Source organism: Salmo trutta, chromosome 3 (assembly GCF_901001165.1).
Source record: "Salmo trutta chromosome 3, fSalTru1.1, whole genome shotgun sequence".
In the NCBI taxonomy this organism is placed as follows: domain Eukaryota; kingdom Metazoa; phylum Chordata; class Actinopteri; order Salmoniformes; family Salmonidae; genus Salmo; species Salmo trutta.
Window position 1 is genome coordinate 39,027,802 of NC_042959.1, and position 21,482 is coordinate 39,049,283.

General features: G+C 39.3%; 1 protein-coding gene across 7 annotated transcripts in view; it reads right to left on the reverse strand.

Moving 5' to 3' along the window:
- LOC115174993 (uncharacterized protein KIAA1211-like) overlaps nucleotides 1-21,482 on the reverse strand; it is a 44,587-nt gene that overhangs the window by 22,880 nt on the left and 225 nt on the right. The window contains exons 1-2 of one of the 7 annotated variants that reach the window (XM_029734127.1): nucleotides 16,763-16,988; nucleotides 16,374-16,439 (exon numbers count right to left, since the gene is read on the reverse strand). The exons of 1 other annotated variant lie outside the window; for it this stretch is intronic. Coding sequence is in view for 4 of the 6 variants with exons in the window: in XM_029734151.1 (XP_029590011.1) it covers nucleotides 10,706-10,755 (50 nt within the window). In the remaining 2 variants the exon portion in view is untranslated. Of the gene's footprint in view, nucleotides 1-10,705; nucleotides 10,763-14,865; nucleotides 15,199-16,373; nucleotides 16,440-16,762; nucleotides 16,990-20,579; nucleotides 21,190-21,482 lie in introns of those variants that run through there. 5 more of the 7 variants (XM_029734151.1, XM_029734093.1, XM_029734135.1 and 2 more) reach the window with 5 other exon arrangements.

The following is a 21,482-nucleotide window of genomic DNA, read 5'->3' on the forward strand; positions in this document are numbered from 1 at the left end:
ATTGTCTCTCTAACAGGTGTGGAGAAATATTAATTATTTCAGCATCTTGAGAGAATGCGAATGTGCGCGTAAGGACCTTTTGTGTAGAATAAACATGCAATTTCATTCAGCGACAAAAGCTGACAGCATTTCATTGTCAGCCACAAAATTTTAAAAAAAAAAATGCATCTAGACAAACTGAAATACTATCAGAAACGCGTTGATCCATTTCCACAGCTTTTCATTTCCTTAAACCCGGTCAAACTCATTTGGAAATCTCCCTGGTCACCAAATGTCCTTGCTCTGTGAAAGAAGCTGAAATATTAAAAAGAGAACTTCACCGATGTCAACTAGATTGTTGATGATGCATTGATCAACAATCGATTTATGACATTCTGGTGAGCAAGGCTTTATTTAGTATTCTAGACAACCATCAAGTAATGACAGAAGAGAACATATAATTAGAACCAAGTTGATTAATAAATAGCCTACTAAATGTCAGTAATTATGAGCAGAAAAATATCTACAGTGCATTCAGACTCCGTCACCTTTTCCACATTGTTACGTTACAGCCATAATCTAAAATGGATTAAACCGTTTTTTCCCCCGTCAGAAATCTACACACAATACCCCATAATGACAAAGGGTTAGGGTTATCACATTTACATAAGTATTCAGATCCTTTACTCAGTACTTTGTTGAAGCGCCTTTGGCAGCGATTACAGCCTCGAGTCTTCTTGGGTGTTACACTAGAAGCTTGGCACACCTGTATTCGGGGAGTTTGTCCCATTCTTCTCAGCAGATCCTCTCAAGCTCTGTCAGGTGGAACGGGGAGCTTCGCTGCACAGCTATTTTCAGGTCTCTCCAGAGATATTCGATCAGGGTCAAGTCCAGGCTCTGGCTGGGCCACTCAAGAACATTCAGACTTGTCCCGAAGCACCTCCTGCAATGTCTTGACTGTGTGCTTAAGTTCGTTGTCCTGTTGGAAGGTGAACCTTCACCCCAGTCTGAGGTCCTAACTTGCTCCATAACGCTTTGTCAAGGATTTCCCTGTACTTTGCTCCATTCATCTTTCGCTCGATCCTGACTAGTCTCAGTCCCTGCCGCTGAAAAACATTCCCACAGCATGACGCCGCCCCCACCATGCTTCACCGTAGGGATGGTATTGGCCAGGTGATGAGCGGTGCCTGGTTTCCTCCAGACATGATGCTTGGCATTCAGGCCAAAGAGTTCAATCTTGGTTTCCTCAGACCAGAGAATCTTGTGTCTGATGGTCTAAAAGAGTCCTTTAGGTACCTTTTGGCAATCCACAATCCTGTCTGAGCTCTACAGACAATTCCTTCAACCTCATGACTTGGTTTTTGCTCTGACATGCACTGTCAACTGGACCTTATATAGACAGGTGTGTGCGCACACCTTTCCAAATCATGTCCAATCAATTGAATTTACCACAGGTTGACTCCAATCAAGTTGTAGGATAATCAATGGAAACAGGATGCACCGGCGCTCAATTTTGTGGTCTCATAGCTAAGGGTCTGAATAGTTATGTAAATTAGGTTTGTTTATATATTTTTAAAACATTTGAAAAATCTAAACCCGTTTTCCCTTCATTATGGGATATTGTGTATAGATTGAGGGATTTTTTTATTGAATCCATTTTAGAATAAGGCTGTAACGTAACACTTTCCGAATGCACTGTAAATTGGGGTTAAAACTAGTTTATTTCCGCAACGGCCAACTTTGCGCCATCCCTGAGTAATGGCACAGGTAGCCTACAGTACAGCCTTTTGAAGTAATTGTTTGACAATCAGAACATCATGACTGGTTGTGTTAATGCAACAAAAAATATGCTAGTACATTTTAAAAGTTAAGACAAATCTTACTATTAGGCCCATAGACATCCTATTAAGTCATTAGGGATTTGTTGTGTAATTCTATGATTAGGCCCATAAAAAAAAATATATATTGAGTGTGCGCACACATAGGCGGTCCCCATAATGGGAAGAAATGAAATCTTTCACCCCTGATCCTAATTGAGTATTAGGCCTACTTGAGGTTGTAATTTTATTTATTTTTTCTTATAGATATCAAAAGCAGAAAAAAGACTTAATTCTAAGTCTTTGCGACCCACAAAGAGAAAGCTTTGGGAGAAATGGAGAAACAGAGGTATAGAGAAAAGAGGTGTTTAGAACTGTAACTCACTTCAGTAAAATGTTATTTTAAGCTGAATAAATTCAAGAATAAAATAAAGAACATTAGAATGACTTACTTGTTAACAGGTGATTGTATGAACACCAGAATTTTCTTCACTTCATACCTATTTTTATTTAACTAGGCAAGTCAGTTAAGAACACATTCTTATTTACAATAACGGCCTACCCTGGCTGACGCTGTGTGCTGCCCTATGGGGCTCTCAATCACGGTTGGATGTGATGCAGCCTGGATTCGAACCAGGGACTGCAGTGACGCCTCTTAGCACAGATGCAGTGCCTTAGACCGCTAGCCACTCGGGAGCCCAAGTGAGCTTTAACAATTTTACAGCACAATGTTGCTTTTTTTAAGTATTTAATGTTCTATAACAGTGTATGACAAAATATACTATTTTTTTTAAAAACAAAAATCTGACTGCTTCTTTTCTCCTATGTTATGACATGTCCTTTGGTGTGACATTAGAAATTGTATTAAATATTTTCCCTGCATGGAAAAACATAACATGTGGCAAGTGATCTCAGCATGAGCATATTTATAAAGTTTGTCCAAATTAAAATGTAACCCCCCCAGTTTGACTGCCTTATTTTACTGAATTTCCACAAGGTAATACAGTGTGAGATAATGACAAGCAATTGCTCATACAAATTACATAGTTTATATTTTAAGCATAAAATGTTAAGCATAAAAATGTTAAGACAAATTTAAGGCTCAAAAGTATGAAACGGTTCATAAATCAACCACATACATTTCAAATATTCAGACTTAATATCACCACTATATTATTTTTAAACTGTTTTTATGCTTAAACATCAACCACCCAAATATAAATCATGCTGAGAAAATCCAGAGGCAGTACTGTCGCATGGGAATAAGCAGCTGCAGTGTGTACTGTACTCCACTTCCTGGTGTGACATGCATACTGTAAGCTGCTGCGAGCATCCTGTCTGCTTTTATGTCACATCTACAATTATATCCCTGCTGAATTCCAAGGACTTTTGAATCTGATATTTTCAATAAACATTCTGAAACAGACATGGCAACTTCATTACTCAAGTTATTTTGTAAGAATATCATATGCAGAACTCCAGACAGAGCTTGAGGTCACAACAAGCATTGTAACAATAGTTTGATTTGTTAATTTCAACAACTTTAAAACCCCTTTACATTTATAAACATGGATTAAGGCTTCCTCGTTCCTTTGGGAATGCTAATAGCAAAACAGAAAAGGCTCACTCCAAACTAGCTAAAGTTACTACTAGACAACACATTGTCTGTCTGAGAAACTGAACTTAAGTCCTTTCTGTTTCTCAACTGAAGCTACAATATTATTTGAGTTAGCTAGCGATTCCACACCAGCGGGAACAGAAAATATTTTGGGCATCTCAGATTTTTCTGGCAATTCTCACATAGGAACTTCATTGGGAGGAAGGATGTTTACCAATCTTTTTTTTTTTTTTATCATGAAAGTGGCCATTATAGACCCTTTTTAAAACCAATTCAAGCCTCCTGTAAGACCATATAATCCATGAACTGTACATGATACAGGTAACATCTTGGTGTCATTATACTGCGCTAAAATATACAGTATGTCTTGACTGAAATACATTTATTCAACATATCGATATCTCATACTACCCATTTTGAACATTTTAAGAAATATTGTTTGGAACAATATACTCTACAAGTAAAACACACTTCGAGTAGGCTCTCTGCTAATTCTAAATTTGACACATTTTATGAGCACCACCAACACAGTGAATGGGGAAATGATTCAAAGGGAACTCCCTTTGCTGAATGTGTAATCCTAAAGTAAAACTGTGGTTGGTTAATTACCTATGATGTCAATTTCTATGTATAAAATGGGTCATATCTAGAAGTCGACCGATTCTGATTTTTCAACGCCGATAGCGAATGGAGGACCAAAAAAAGCCAATACCGATATATTTTTTAAAAAGCCGATTTTTTTATTATTATTTGTAATAATGACAATTAACAACAATACTGAATTAACACTTATTTTAACACCAATAAAATCAATTTAGCCTCAAATAAATAATAATACATGCTCAATTTGGTTTAAATAATGCAAAAACAATGTGTTGGAGAAGAAAGTAAAAGCACAATATGTGCCACATAAAAAAGCTAACGTTTAAGTTCCTTGCTCAGAACATGAGAACATATGAAAGCTGGTGGTTCCTTTTAACATGAGTCTTCAATATTCCCAGGTAAGAAGTTATTATAGGACCATTTCTCTCTATACCATTTGTATTTCATATACCTTTGACTATTGGATGTTCTTATAGGAACTTTAGTATTGCCAGTGTAACAGTATAGCTTCCGTTCCTCTCCTCGCCCCTACCTGGGCTCGAACCAGGAACACATCGACAGTCACCCTCAAAGCGTTGTTACCCATCGCTCCACAAAAGCCGCGGCCCTTGCAGAGCAAGGGGAACAACTACTCCAATCTCAGAGCGAGTGACGTTTGAAATGCTATTAGTGCTCACCCCGCTAACTAGCCAGCCATTTCACATTGGTTACACCAGCCTAATCTCAGGAGTTGATAGGCTTGAAGTCATAAACAGCTCAATGCTTGAAGCATAGTGAAGAGCTGCTGGCAAACGCACGAAAGTGCTGTTTGAATGAATGCTTACGAGCCTGCTGCGGCTTACCGTCGCCCAGACTGCTTGATCAAACCATCGACTTAATTATAACATAACACACAGAAATACGAGCCTTTGGTCATTAATATGGTCGAATCCGGAAACTATCATTTCGAAAAAAAACGTGTATCGTTTCAGTGAAATACGGAACCGATCCGTATTTTATCTAACGGATGGCATCCATAAGTCTAAATATTGCTGTTACATTGTACAACCGTCAATGTTATGTCATAATTATGTACAATTCTGGCAAATGAATTACGGTCTTTGTTAGGAATAAATGGACGTCAGTTTGCAACGAGCCAGGCGGCCCAAACTGCTGCATATACCCTGACTGCTTGCACGGAACGCAAGAGAAGTGACACAATTTCCCTAGTTAAGAAATTCATGTTAGCAGGCAATATTTACTAAATAGGCAGGTTTAAAAATATATACTTGTGTATTGATTTTAAAGAAAGGCATTGATGTTTACACATTGGTGCAACGACAGTGCTTTTTTCGCAAATGCACTTATTAAATCGTCACCCGTTTGGCGAAGTATGCTGTGATTCGATGAGAAATTAACAGGCACTGCATCAATTATATGCAACGCAGTAGAGGTCGACCGATTAATCGGAATGGCCGATTTCAAGTTTTCCTAACAAAATCGGTAATCTGTATTTTTGGCCACCGATTTGCCAATATTTTTTTTTTTACACCTTTATTTAACTTGGCAAGTCAGATTAAGAACACATTCTTATTTTTAATGACGCCTAGGAACGGGGGTTAACTGCCTTGTTCAGGGGGGATTCGTTTTTGCAACCTTCCGGTTACTAATCCAATCCAACGCACGAGGAGCCTGCATGGCAGGCTGACTACCTGTTACGCGAGGGCAGCAAGAAGCCAAGGTAAGTTGCTAGCTAGCATTAAACTTATCTTATAAAAAAAAATATCAATCTTAACATAATCACTAGTTAAACTAGTAATATCATCAACCATGTGTAGTTATCTAACGTGTCCTGCGTTGCATATAATCGATGTGGTGCCTGTTAATTTATTATTGAATCATTGCCTATTTCGCCAAACGGGTGTTGATTTAACAAGCGCATTTGCGAAAAAAGCACTGTCGTTGCACCAATGTACCTAACCATCAATGCCTTTCTTTAAAATCAATAAACAAGTAATATATATATATATATATTTTTTTTTAAACCTGCATATTTAGTTAAAATTGCCTGCTAACATGAAATTGTGTTCATTGCACACAGTCAGGGTATATGCAACAGTTGGGCCGCCTGGCTCGTTGCGAACTAATTTGCCAGAATTTTACGTAATTATGACATAACTCGTAAGCATTCATTCAGACAGCACTTTCGTGCGTTTTGCCAGCAGCTCTTCGCTGTGTTAAGCTGTTTATGACTTCAAACCGGGTGGGTATAATTTGTGGAACGTTCCAACAGGAATCTATTCCAAAAACTTCGTAAATAACAAGGTTGCCAAAAAAAAAAAAAACTACGCATACAAAGTTGTATAGCTGCAGAATAAGATACCGGATAGGGAGTGGTCTATTTCATTGCGTTTTTCACTCATCACGTTTATTCCGAAAAATGTCTGTCCTCACTCTGGTTGCCTATGGACAAACATTAAGAATAAGCTACGTGGTGAGTTGATGCCTATTCGGCAGCTAGTTAGCTAGGTTTGTATGCGTTGCTACTTTGTATGCGTTGTTGGTTGGCAACCTTTTACTTTACGTTTTTTGGAACAGATTCTTTTTGGAACGTTCCACAAATTATACCCACCCCTTCAAGCCTGTCAACTCCCAAGATTAGGCTGGTGTAACCGATGTGAAATGGCTAGCTAGTTAGCGGGATGCGCGCTAATAGCGTTTCAAACGTCACTCGCTCTGAGACTTGGAGTAGTTGTTTCCCCTCCTCTGCATGGGTAACGCTGCTTCGAGGGTGGCTGTTGTCGATGTGTTCCTGGTTCAAGCCCAGGTAGGAGCGAGGAGAGGGACGGAAGCTATACTGTTACACTGGCAATACTAAAGTGCCTTTAAGAACATCCAATAGTCAAAGGTATATGAAATACAAATCGTAGAGAGAAATAGTCCTATAATAACTACACCCTAAAACTTACCTGGGAATATTTAAGACTCATGTTAAAAGGAACCACCAGCTTTCATATGTTCCCATGTTCTGAGCAAGGAAATTAAACCTTAGCTTTTTTGCACATATTGCAATTTTACTTTCTTTTCCAACACTTTGTTTTCCATTATTTAAACCAAATTGAACACGTTTCATTATTTATTTGAGGCTAAATTGATGTATTAAGTTAGTGTTCATTCAGTATTGTTGTAATTATCATTATTATGAATAAATTAATTTAAAAAAATGTTTTTGGTCCTCCAATAATCGGTATTGAAAAAAAAAAATCATAATCGGTCGACCTCTACAACGCCGGACACGCTAGATAAACTAGTAATATCAACCATGTGTAGTTAACTAGTGATTATGTTAAGATTGATTGTTTTTTATAAGATGAGTTTAATGCTAGCTAACAACTTACCTTGGCTTGTTGCTGCCCTTGCGTAACAGGTAGTCAGCCTGCCACGCAGGCTCCTCGTGGAGTGCAATGTAAGGCAGGTGGTTAGAGCGTTGGACTAGTAACCGGAAGGTTGCAAAAACGAATCCCCGAGCTGACAAGGTAAAAATCTGTCGTTCTGCCCCTGAACAAGGCAGTTAACCCACCATTCCTAGGCCGTCATTAAGATACATCATTAAGATGTAGCGTGCGTGTGCACGAAGAAGTTTGGAACCACCAAGACTCTTCCTAGAGCTGGCCAAACTGAGCAATCGGGGGAGAAGGGCCTTGGTCAATGAGGTGACCAAGAACCTGATGGTCTGACAAAGCGCCAGAGTTTCTCTGAAGATGGGAGAACCTTCCAGAAGGACATCCATCTCTGCAGCACTCCACCAATCAGGCCTTTATGGTAGAGCGGCCAGACAGAAGCCACTCCTCAGTAAAAGGCACATGACAGCCCGCATGGAGTTCATCAAAAGGCACCTAAAGTCTCTCAGAGCATGAGAAACAAGATTCTCTGATCTGATGAAACCAAGATTGAACTAGCCTGAATGCAAAGCGTCACACCTGGAGGAAATCTGGCACCATTCCTTCGGTGAAGCACGGTGGTGGCAACATCACACTGTGGGAATGTTTTTCAGCAGCAGGGACTGGGAGGCTAGTCAGGATCGAGGGAAAGATGAACAGAACAAAGTACAAGAGATCCTTGATGAAAACCTGCTCCAGAGCACTCTTCGGTTCATTCTTCCAACAGGAAAACAACCAAGCACACAGCCAATACAACGCAGGATTGGCTTCGGGACAAGTCTCTGAATGTCCTTGAGTGGCCCAGCCAGAATATCTCTGGAGAGACCTGAAAATAGTTGTGCAGCAACACTCCCCATCCAACCTGAGAGCTTGAGAGGATCTGCAGAGAAGAATGGGAGAAACTCCCCAAATACAGGTGTGCCAAGCTTGTGTCATACCCAAGAAGACTTGAGGCAGTAATCGCTGTCAAAGGTGCGTCAAAGTACTGAGTAAAGGGTTTCAATACTTGTATTAATATCACATAATTTGCAAAAATGTCTAAACCCGTTTTTGCTTCTTCATTATGGGGTATTGTGTACAGTAGATTGAGGGGGAAAAAACAATTTAATCAATTTTAGATTAAGGCTGTAACATAACATGTGGAAAAAGTCAAGTGGTCTGAATAGTTTCCGAATGCACTGTACATGTCAGTACATACACACAAAAAGTAGGTCACATTATTGTGCTACATGAGATGGGAGTTCCATTCAATCATGGCTCTGTATAATACTGTATGTTTATATGGATTTGTTCTGAACCTGGGACTGTGAAAAGACCCTTGGTGGCATGTCTGGTGGGGTAAGTGTGTGTCAGTGCTGTGTGTAAATTGACTACGCAAACAATTTGGAATTTCCAACATTTCTTATAAGAAACAAGTGACAGTCAGTCGTTCCACAACTCTTAGCCAAGAGAGACTGACATGCATATTTTGATATTAGCCCTCTTATTACAATAAAGAAAATATATAAAACGTGCCGCTCGGTTCTAGGCCAGCTGCAGCTTAACTAGGTTCATCTTTGCAGCACTTGACCATATGACTGGATAATAATTAAGATAAAACTAGAGTCTGCAGGACTTGCTTTGTGGAGTGTGGTGTTAAAAAAAAGCATAACATCTTTATCATGGACAGACCTCGCCCCATCGAATCAATACGTTTTGACCATGACAGTTCACAATCTAAGGTAACGTTAAGTAATTTAGTCCCCTCAACAGTCACACCTTTTATTACCAGAGTCAGCTGGGGTCTAGAACTTAAGGAATGATTTGTACCAAATCCAATGCTCTTAGTTTTAGTGATGTTCAGAACCAGTTTATAACTGGCCACCCATTCTAAAACTGACTGCAACTTTTTGTTTAGGGTTGCAGTGAATTCACTAGCTGTGGTTGATGACGCATATAGTGTTGAATAATCAGCTGTTAGAACCAGTAAAGGCCACTTTACCATTCTTGGGTAGTGGAATGACTTTGGCTTCCCTCCAGGCCTGAGGACAAACACTTTCCCCGAGGCACAAAAAAATATGACATATAGGAGTGGCTATAAAGTCCGCTACCATCCTTAGTAGCTTTCCATCTAAGCTGTCAATGCCAGGAGGTTTGTCATGAACAAGTACTCAAGTTTTCCCATCATTATTCCTCTCATTGATCTTGGCTTCATAATACAGGTTATTGTTGAGTTTACTCACAATTTCTCAATTTGACCAACAAATATTTTTAACATTCACATAAGTCACAACAAAATATTTTGTATGATCTCCTATACACTATTTTAGGAACAGCTTTTGAAAACCTGGCTTTCCTGGATATTAATGTTGAATAAAAAAATATATATCAAGGAAAAAAAAAAAAAAAAAAAAAAAAAAAAAAAAAATCAGTATCTACACATACTGCATATTTGAGAGAACACTGTATGGAGTATATTGACACCAAGATGTCTGTATCATGTACGGTTGACAGATCATAGGGTCTTACAGGAGACATGTATAGGTCTAAAAAGGGCCTAAAATGGCTTCACTCGTCATGATTGTCACCAAAAAACAAAAGTGATAGAAATGTAAAAAGCATGTCTAACATCCTTCCGCCCAATGAAGTTTATATGTAAGAATTGCAAGAACAAATTGGAGATGCCAAAAATATTTTCCGCTCCCGCTGGTGTGAAATCGGCCAGTTGAAAAATTCCACAGCGTTCGTCAGGCGACAAAAGCAGCACAGTCGTTGACTTCAACACATGAGAGCAGAGCAAGGCAGAGAGGAATCTGATCTAATGAGTCTGACTTCTCTGGACAACAGCCATTTTTACCATTACTCTCCCATCTGATACTGCCTATTAAATTTCCTCTGTCATACTCTGAGGAAATGTTCCAAATCGCTGCTTCACAGATGAATAAAGCTTCAAAAGATAGAGGCATTATTACCTAGGTGGACAATGTGTGACTGACAAAAACCACCAGCAACACAAAGAGACGTACATTTACAACACAAACACCACCCACAGTTGATTTAGACTACAGGATAAAAGAGATTGGACTGTGTGGATCTGTATAGACTAGACCAAAGGGAATCATACTAGTTGTACTTATGAACAATTGCATTCTGGGGGGGGGGGGAAATATGCCACCTGGGGTTGTCACAGTTAGCCTATGGACCATAACCTCCCAGGGTCTGACCACGTGACCAACCCGTCACAAACTACTCAATGGGGCAGCAGGTTTCAGCTGGGCTAACGGACTGACCTTGGGCTGCCTCCAATACTGGCCAACAGCGATGACGTCCGCCATTTCATGTTTTAACTTTTCAGGGGGAGTTGAAAGGGAGGAGAGAGAGAGAGAGAGAGAGAGAGAGAGAGAGAGAGAGAGAGAGAGAGAGAGAGAGTTGGTGGAAAGGAGCAGCATTAAATGATAGATAAACAAACCATTACTTAGAAGATGGAAAAGCATTTGAAGACAGGCAGTTATAGGGAATTTAAACAGATGAGTCTGCCAATTCCATATAAGGACACAGCCAGGTTTGAGTATTGTTTTTGTACTGGAGATCCCCTATTTCAAAGTCATGTGAGGAGTCACCCATGTTATGCAATCAAGAATTAGAGGATAGCAACTAGCAAGGTTTATGAGACAGACAACACCTTGATTATAACTTTCACACACACACTCTTCAGCAGAGTCAGTAGAGAGCCATCTGGTTTTCACATCCAGACTAAATCCACATTTGCTGTGCTGAACATATTGTGCAATTGAAGCCTTAGTGTCCTTTGAGACTGTTTTCTTGTCAACATCTAGGATACTTCTAATATTTGTGGAATAGGAAGTAAAGGCCTCCATTTTAAAAAAGGTCCAATGCAGCAGTTTTATCTCAATATCAAATCCTTCCTGGGTAACAATGAAGTATCTAACTGTTTTAATTTTTTTTTTAAACCAATGTAAAAGACCTTAGCAAAGAGCAATTTCTCAAGCAAGAATTTTGCTATGACTGTCTGGGAGTGGAAGGCAAAACTGAAAATTAGCCATTATTGGCAGAGAGGTTTAGAACTTTCTTATTGGTCTATTAACTAATTTACCAGTGATGTCACCAGGTTGGCCAAAACAGGCAGAAATTTCAGGCAGTCTACTCAAACAGAAACACACACATTAAAAAGGGCTTTCCCACTGTGCACACACACTGGTTGAATGAACATTGTTTCCACGTAATTTCAATGAAATTATGCTGAGCCAAAGCGGACTAGACATTGTGCCCAGGGTTATCATAATTTCACAGTACTTCTCAAAACCTCAGTGTGGAAATATTATATATAAAAACACAGGAAAGTCATGTTAGACTACACTGGAACTTCAACAAATCTAACGCAATGGCAAATCTTAACGCACCTCAACTAAAAGAAAATACTAGGCTCCCGTAAATTGTATTGCATCTGTGAGGCACGTTCTCAATAAGCAAGATATAGCCTAGGCCTACCGTTGATGTGGTGTTACATGACTGAATAATTTGAATATGTTAGGCGGAGCAGTCTTTGGTAACCGGACAAGAGGAGCTCTTTGTAAATGGGGATGGATACAAGATGAATGGAGTACTCACTGCAGGTAGGCCTACATGAATTGTAAATGATGCAAAAGCATGACAGCAAAACCTCACGAGTAGACCATTTAGAAACCTTTTATAGATTACTTTTCCATTACTGTGGAATTGCCCCGACAGCTCAGATTTTTCACATAATATATGTACACTGAATATTTGAAGTTCGGTAACAGAATTTCAGTAAAATCTCACTCAGTTTGTATGCTCCACATTAATATTCAAAGATGTCTGGGGTGTCAGCTTTGACATGCCACAGTGAGTTTGAAAATAAATCTATTTTGGTTATTGAACTACAGGAAGGGGATTTACACATGGTAACATACTACACAGAAATGTATAATTATGGATATGAATGTCATTCTCTTCATGGTGATGCATCCCAAAATGAGGTACACTAAGGTAGAAATATGCAATATCCTTTGCATATTTAGGTATTATTCTACAAATTGGCTATTATTTTAATGCACTCCATCACCAAACTTGGATGGTCTAGACCAAATCTACACATAATGATCGTTTCTATTTGGGTCAGTCAGATATTCCTAAATGAAACAGATTTTTTGGCTAAAATCCTGGTGATTTTAGTCTTTGACCAAAAACAAAAGTCCCATTTTATTTTGCAAAACACGTTGGGTGGGGCAAAACAATCACTCGGGGCTGGTTTGGCCCTGTAATAGAGTTATCAGTCTATGGAACCAGTGCAAACCAACTGGGTTAAAGAATTGATTACATTATCTTAATTAGGGAAGGGCTACAACACATTTCCACAGTTATGTTGAACACAAGAATCCCCTGAAACTGCAAGGCCTTCATGCCTATTTTTTAAAGGTAAAAAATAAAACACTCCGTGTGAATATAGTTACTGAACGGCAGTGCCAAGCAATGACACTGGGCGTTTCGTTTGGTAGTTTATACTTTCAACTGGTGAGAAAGTTCTCTGGCAGTCTAAATTATACACAGTCTGTGGAGTACTGAGGACAGATATAGATTGTGTGCAAGTAAAGTTAGTGGTGTGTACTAGGCCAGTTGCTCAACATAAAATGTTCATACTGAATGCAATGCGGGCAAACGGATCCCAATAATTTTCCTAGCGTCCATTTTCAGCCCTGGGCAGGAAACCATCTATTCCACAGAACTGAACTGTGTTTGTATCAGATCAAGAGGGCCACAACAACCAAACAGGATATCCAATAAAACATAGTAAGAGAAGTACAGTAACCAGGACATTCCAAACAAGGCTACTGCAGGGCAAAGCTGCCTGGAAGGAAGAACTACTATAGTATTTCCAATGGGCGGAATTTTAGGATATCATGAAAGGAAGTGTTGTCTATTTTGAGGGTGAACCCAACTTTATTTGCTATGTTGAGTGAACACTTTTCAAATGGGTGGAGCCCCCATACGAGGCTGTATTTCTAAACTGGTTGGTCAGCTCGTCACAGCACAGTTCTTCTTTACCAAAGTTATTTCAGCTGTTGAGTAAAACCTCACATACCTTAATGTTTGTCTAGAACCAGAGGCACAAAACCATGGAATTTTCTTTACTTCCAGTTTCTAAATTAAAAGGAGTGACCAACTTGGACTATGAAATGGGTATCATGAATTTACAAGTTGCATCAAGGGTGCATTCACACAGACGCCTGTCAACAAAAGGGTTAGGCTAGACATCTGCCCCAAATACAAGGCGTACAGCAAGTAAGACATTCTGCGTGTGTGCACATGCATTAATCTAGTTTGTTAATCCAACAAGGAGAAAAAAACATTAGGTGATAGCACAGTTCAAAACAGCCCTTCTTACTGACTTGGACTATTAGCATTAAACCAGATTCATCTGGAAATGGTAAGGCTTCAATTGTCCAGAGAAAACTGCGTAAAAGAGCACCATGTGAAAGAGTGCAGGTGTCCCACACATCTTAGCCGAGTTGTTTACTTTAGGATGGTATGTTGTGTACTCTACTGTGCTTGGTATCCATACTGTATATGGTCTCCATTTCTAAGTCAGTTTGTGTACAAGATGTCACATGAAAGCCAGTACTTAGCCAGACTACTGCTAAGAGGAACTTAGTTGGGACAGCTGACACAAACCATGAAATGGGTGTTTGGGATGTGGGGGTGGATGGATGTGAATAAACCGTGGCAGTCAGTTACTCACTCTGGGGGAGAATAACTGATTCCTTTCAGGCGGAGTTACTGTTAAGTGAGTCAGTTCACAAGGTTAACAAAAGGGCTGCTTGGCTCTCACATTTTTTCAATGAACTAAGCGAGGGGTCAATAAAGCTTTTATTGTCTTAAATGTCATGAGACTGAAGGATAAAGGGTTTCCACTAGATTCTACATCCACAAAGTCAAAACTAGCTATATCGTGAAAACAAGAATTAGCTTTTTATTTTGAAGTTAAGGTTAGGCATACGGTTAGCAGTGTGGTTAAGTTTAGGGTAAAAATACAATTTTAAGACACATTTTACAAATAGGCAGGGTTTATGACTTTGTGGATGTTGAAGCAAGTGACGACTAGGATAAAAAGGGGAGATCGTTCTCTGACACTGCAAACAAACAGCCCATATACAGAGTATTCACAATCCAGTCCACGCTACAGTTTCAAATGAACTATTTATTCATATGCTAGGACTTGCAAAACCAATGCAGGCCTACTGTGTCCCAATATTAGGGTTAGTAAAATAATTTTAGCCCTTATCTAAGACATACATGTACAACCACCATGTACTTTAAGCAGACTGCCAGGGACACATAACATAAATGAGTATGTCCCATTCAGATAAATGCTCTGGCGATAGATATAACCAGAAAAGCAGAGCACACTTACTTCTTCCCCCGCAAACAGCCGTAAAATCCAGCCATGGTTTCTAGATGGGAATGCTCAAGCAATATAAATGGCAGCGGATTCCCTCTTTAGTACATCCTTTACCAGCTTGTCTGAGTGCTGGCACGTGGAAGTCCCTGTGCAAGCCCCAACTGCAATGTTGAAGGCCACCAGTCCACTACACACAAACACCCGCCTTCTTAATGCACATGAATTAAGACAGAATGGCAGAAAGGGCAGCTGGTGGCAAGACAAAGATAAAGACACAGCGCTATCTTTGAGTGGAGGCTGCCTGCCCTCCCAGTGACTAGCCTACAGTGGGAGGACACGAGTGTGAACTAACAGCCCGCCCCAAGCTGCTCTTCCCACCCCCATCTACCCCCCACTCCCTCCCCGTCACATAGCTTAATCCCGAGCGGCAGCCTGCAGCTATTGTCTCAATCAGGCAGCTTACTTCCAGCCGATCTGACCCGTGTCTCTGTGATAATTAGCTAGGGGCGTCGTGGGGATTGTCCTGGCTGGGAACTCACTCATCCCCATCAGAAAAACAAAACACCCCAACAAACAGTGCCACCTTGCCATTGAGCCAGAGTCAACAGATGTCTAAATCTCAACCTCTAGGTTCAACCTTGGTGTCAGTCATGTTGGGATGTCAAGTCATATGACTAAGGATGACTAAGTAGAAAATCAATATGGGCTATTAATGTACAGGTTTGATAATTGGCCTAATTCTCAGATAAGTATGTTATTGCAGAATGCCAACATGTAAAACAATACAAATGTGAATTGAACAACTACACAAAGTCAGAGGAGCCTGAAAGTTAACTAAATAAACATATCTATGTGAGCTCAGGGAAAGGATTTGGTAAAGCTCGATCAGCATTCAACCATACAAAATGGCCAGATCTGCTCAGAACAATCCAAGTGGACCATTTACCTGGGAATAAAGAACGTGTTCATGTAAACAATCAACTCAAACGCTATTATCTCCAGACCTCTGAGGCTCCTTTTCAAAATGAAACATTTCCCTTGACCTAAAAGTGTAAACACATTAGAAGACTGGCAACAGAAAGTGATCACAGCACTTCTACCCAAATAACTCTTACTCCACTAAATGGCATTTCAAAGGAATAGGATTTTATTTATTTTTTTTTGGGGGGGGGGGGGGGGAGAATTACAAACAATTGATAAAATACATCATTACAATCAAAACAGTTAACTTATCAACTCAATATTTACCGTCTGGTATGATTATCAGTCTGTTAAAGAGAATTCAATTCCAGAGAATTGAAAACTACCTCACTTTTTAAACCTCCCGTTTTGGACTCGACGTCTAAATCAAAAGCTCATACATGCATAAACGATCTACAGTCCTCTCCCAGTGGAAAAATGCACCGAAGCCTTACATTCTATCCTGCCATCATTTAGTGTATGAGACCTACACGCTCGTTCCTGTCGTGTTATGAACACGCTCTCTGAAGCAAGTGGGATGAGTGGCTGCATGCGCTTACCATTATAAGAGCAACAAATACATAGAATGCATCGATCAAATCCATGCATCAGATGTTAGAAAGCATCTGAAATGAGAAGTTAGATATATTAGACCTCGGTAGTAGCTGCATTTCTCTTTCAATGCATTTCTCTACAAATTAGAAAGCGTTGTGCATCGTAGCCACACAAATACATTAGAAGATAAATGTCTGATCATAAACACTGTGCTGACAACCTTGAGCTCTTAAATGGTGCCGCTGGTGAATTTTGGAATATACAGTACTTCACAAAAGACTAAGGGTTTTTACCAGGCGTGGGTCCATCTATTTATCCCGAACGCCATTCACAACAACACACATATTGGAAGCAAACTTTTACCCACTTTTTAGACAAGAACATATCGGCCTACCTTTCTGTTGTGTCAACCATCCAAATAGAATAATTTAACGTGTCCACCTTTTGTCCTTATAAACGTTCACACAGATATTCCATGATGTGGGGTAATTAATAATCAAACACTGCAGTTGATTGTCTGCGATCATCATTCATCACGTAGGCAAACGCTATATATTACCAATGCATGACTTTCAAGGAGTATGACATTTGACGATAATATATATGTAATTGTCAAAATAAAGGAAACACTTGAGTAAATGAGGGATACAAAGTATATTGAGAGCAGGTGCTTCGACTCAGGTGTTGTTCCGGAGTTAATTAAGCAATTAACATCCCATCATGTTTAGGGTCATGTATAAAATGCCCAGTTGCCCATTATTTTGGCTACCATGGCTAGAAGAGACCTCTGTCATTTTGAAAGAGGGGTCTCAAAGGAGCGTGCACGTGTGTTTCTTCTTCTTCTTCTTGTGAGGACCAGAAAATTTGACCAACAGTGGCCATTTTGTTAGTCCCCACAATGTCAAGCGCTATTTGTAGGTGGTTTGAAGCTGTTCTGGAGGCCCAACAGCCTATGACACTTTACGTTGGTGTTTCCTTTATTTTGGCAGTTACCTGTAAGTAGGCCTATAACTTTTCCGTTGTATAAAATGACATCACAATCGCTTGCTTGCCATACTAGTCACCGGAACTAACCACAACCGAACATTAGGGCAATGTTGATTGGCAAATGGAATGATGTACAATGAGGTTGCAAAGTTAGTGGGAGGCGGGATCAGATCGTCACAGTATTGTACTGGAAAAAACAAGTTTTGTATGAAATGTATGCATTCACTACTGTAAGTCGCTCTGGATAAGAGCGTCTGCTAAATGACTAAAATGTAAATGTCAAATGAGGTTGCGGGTGAGCAAAGGGACACGTGCGCTGCAGGGGGGCTCGAGAGCAATTATGTTACGTTGTATACAATTTTGCACAATTTATAGGGACTCTTTTTGTCTCTTGGGCGCTACTTTCAGAAGTACTGGCTCAAAAAAGTATACAACGCTTCCAGAAAATCTCTTTAAAAAAAGGTCCAATGTTGCCATCTTGATCTCAATATCAAATAATTTCTGGTTAACAATTAAGTACCTTACTGTGATTGTTTTAAAAAAAAAAACAGCTTCTTAGCAAACAGCAAATTATCAAGCAAGAATTTTGCTAGGACTGTCAGGGAGTGGTCTGAGTGGGGAGGGGAAAATATAAAACTAGCCGTTATTGGCAGAGAGGTTTGGAACTCTTTCTTATTGGTCTATTAACTAATTTACCACCTGGTGATGTCACCGGGCAGGCCAAAACTCCATCCCACCAAAACAGGCTTACACCTCTTAAATTAAAAGGGTATTATCATTTTCACAATTTCACAGTATTGTTCCAACCTCAGTGTGGAAATATATATACACTATATAAAACACAGGAGAATCATGTTTTTGACTGCACTGGGCCTTTAAGATGTCTACTGTACACTAATAGCAATCACAAGCAGCTTTCATCTTAGTATTCAAACATCCAGACAGACTACATCAGAGTAGAATCTCATGCATGGGAAATCTCCATTCATACAAACTATGTGGACTCATTTGAAAAACACATCTATCATATATCCCTCTGTTTGTAAAGATAGGAGGAATGTCAGCCAGTTTTCCTCCTTGAATTTTTTTGGGGTATTTCCTGAAACATTTTTTTTCACTGCCCCCACAGAATCTCTTGCTTACTTGGCTCATAACTGAGAAAGTATAGAAAGTATGTACATTGGAGTTATTGTATGAGAACTTGCAAAACAAATGTAAAGAGTGCTCAGTGCTTGAAAACACACCGATTGTCATAAACTTTGTGGTTCACCAAAATACTGTAGGGTAAAAGAACATGCTGTTTTCAACTCTAGATAGTTACTTATATAAACCTGAATTCTGACGAGTTAAATCTGTGCCCATGATTGAGCAAGAGGCCCCTTTTCCCCTGTTCTCTCGAATCCCTCAACAGTTTGCTCTGACTCAAGTTTCTTTAGTCAACTCCTGCAGAGTACTGTTTCTTTTCTTTACAAAGCGCTTGGAATTCCTGCTCACATCTGGAACACATCTTCTGCGAGCAGTGAGCTCTCTGGCCCAAACTCTAATTAAGGCCATGTATGTAGAACTGTAAATAACAAAAAAATTATACCCCAGAGCTGAGCTAGGGAGCACCCCTAGCTGGGTGCGAGGGTGAGGCTGAATGTGTCACAGATAGAAAGGGATGTGTATACAGCAAAAACAACAGTCCTCCTCTCCTCTCTGCCTGCCTTTGGTTATCTTCTCATGGTACTGGAAACCTTTCAGAGCTGACCCCTGAAATGACCCACTCTGTTCTCACACTCTCCACATGAAAAGGGATCTTACTGGGTTTCACTGCTTGCTAAAGGCCCTCTAGTCTGCCATTTACCTACAGTTGGGACCATTTTCACAAGGCATTTCTTACACTAGAAATCATTTGCTGCAGAGTATGTGTGGGCGGTGAGGGCATGCGAGAATACATTTATCTGAAGGATTTAATTGCATGGTGATAATCAAATAATTGTGATTTAAGTGTTTTGCTCTTCGCCGTATCCTCATTTCCCAGTTGGCCCATTTAAAACATGCAATTAGTGCTGTTACTCAGTCTGGTTGGTCCTACTGGTCAGCTGTGTGTGGTTTACAAGGTTTACAAGGACAACTGTGACCACTATACTAACCACTGTTAGACTTAGTGACATTATGCTCGGATATAATGCTATGCATCATTGTAAAAAAAAAGAAAACACTCATGGTCAAGAACAATTCAGAATTAACTTGCTGCATTCAATTTGTACAGAGAGAGTAAATTTGAGCACTATCTTTTGATGTCACTATATAATTCAATCATTATAAAGAGATATACTATGGGATATTTCTTCAAGATTTGCAGATATTTGTAATAACAAAACTGGATTGGACACACCATGCATCATCAGATGACTTTTTAAAGCGCTATGATGGAATTTCAATGTATTTGCCATAAGAGTGCCACCCAGTTCTGCTGACGTGCATAGGTACAGTATTTAGGTATTATATAGGTATAGATATTTTCTTAAAAAGAAAAATTCCAGATTGGAGCTTCGTGCATTTGGTGCCTGGAACATCTGCAAACAGATTTGTCAATTTCCTTTGTTTTTACTCCACACATTGGCTCAAATCAACCCCTTTCTACCCTGCACCAAACCAGGGATATAAAGTATATTGATTTATGTGCATCAAATAAGGAATTATGTAAAGTTATTGATGGACATATCGTACCAGATAGCTGCTAGGAATAAGCAACTGATGTGGACAAAATATTGACTATCTTAACCACAGCCTATTGAAACAGTGTAAAAACAATCACCATTATCCTTCTGTGTTGTCAAAGAGGAGAAGACAATTATAGCCTACAGGCCATTGAAAATCGGACTAAATGTTTAAGAAAGCAATAGCTAATTGTCTTTAAAAAGTAAATATAAGTAAAATATATTTGTAACCAAAATCAATTCAAGAAGAGGATGAGTCACATTATGCTAAAGTTAACACATCGGATTATGTGGGAGTTCCTTCAAGTGAGAGGTATAATTCAACATCGCATCCGTAATAAAGAAGAGCAGTTTATGTTAACATCTTCCAAGAAAAGTTGGAGACCACCACCATCTGAATTCAACAGTTTCTCTGCTAACTCTAAAAGCAACATAGAAAAAGCAACTGGTGCGAACCATTTGGAATCTTATCAAACAATATGTCTATGTAAATTCGTCATGAAATAAAGTTATACTTACAAACTGAGTTAGGCGCTATATTTTAAAGTATGCAGACATCCATCAATGAAGTCAAAAATACGATTAGATCTGGCCCATTGAAGTTTCGTGTCTTTCTTCAACTAGCCTGCAGAAGCACTAGAGTACCGCGCATGCTTTCTCTGTGAGGAAGTAACATCATTCATTGTGTTCACCAGTTGAATCACTGAGACATTCCTCTCAAATATCTATAGATAAAGATCAACTTTAAATCCAAGCTAACATTGGTGTATTTTTAACAACTCCATTTAGGTATGCTTTACTTTATATGCTCAGTGTATGGTGTAGGATAATTTGATCCCTTTGAAAAATGAACCACCTGATTGGATACAATATTGCTGACCAAAACCCCTAAAATAATGAAACCAATTTTCACCATTGACTTTGTGTTATAGCTCAATTCCATTGTTATCTCTGTAACAACAGGTATCTTTCAAAACGATTTTCTGGTCAAATACCCTAATTTTATTTCCATAGATTAAAGTCAAATCTTTTGGGGGGGAAATTTGTGGTAGCGTTTTTAACTTATTAGAACAGGTATGCACAAACTGGGGTACTCAATGACGTCTGCGGTACGCCAAATGAAAATGTGATTCACATAAAAAAATTAAAAATAGAAAAACATTTTTCTTAACATTTTCAAACATTTATATTTTCTAACGTTGCTATACATTTGGGTGAGGTTTTTTTCTCGCCTGAGTAGCCTCGTTTCACTGCCAAAAATAAAAATGAAACCATCTAGTGTTCTCATCGTAATAATAACACAATGTAAAATACAGGTAGCCTAGTCAAATAATGAACATCCAATCACATTAACCATTAATCTCTCATGGGAATTCCACTAATAATCCGTATGTAGCCAAACGTAGCTGCTGCTTATTCCGT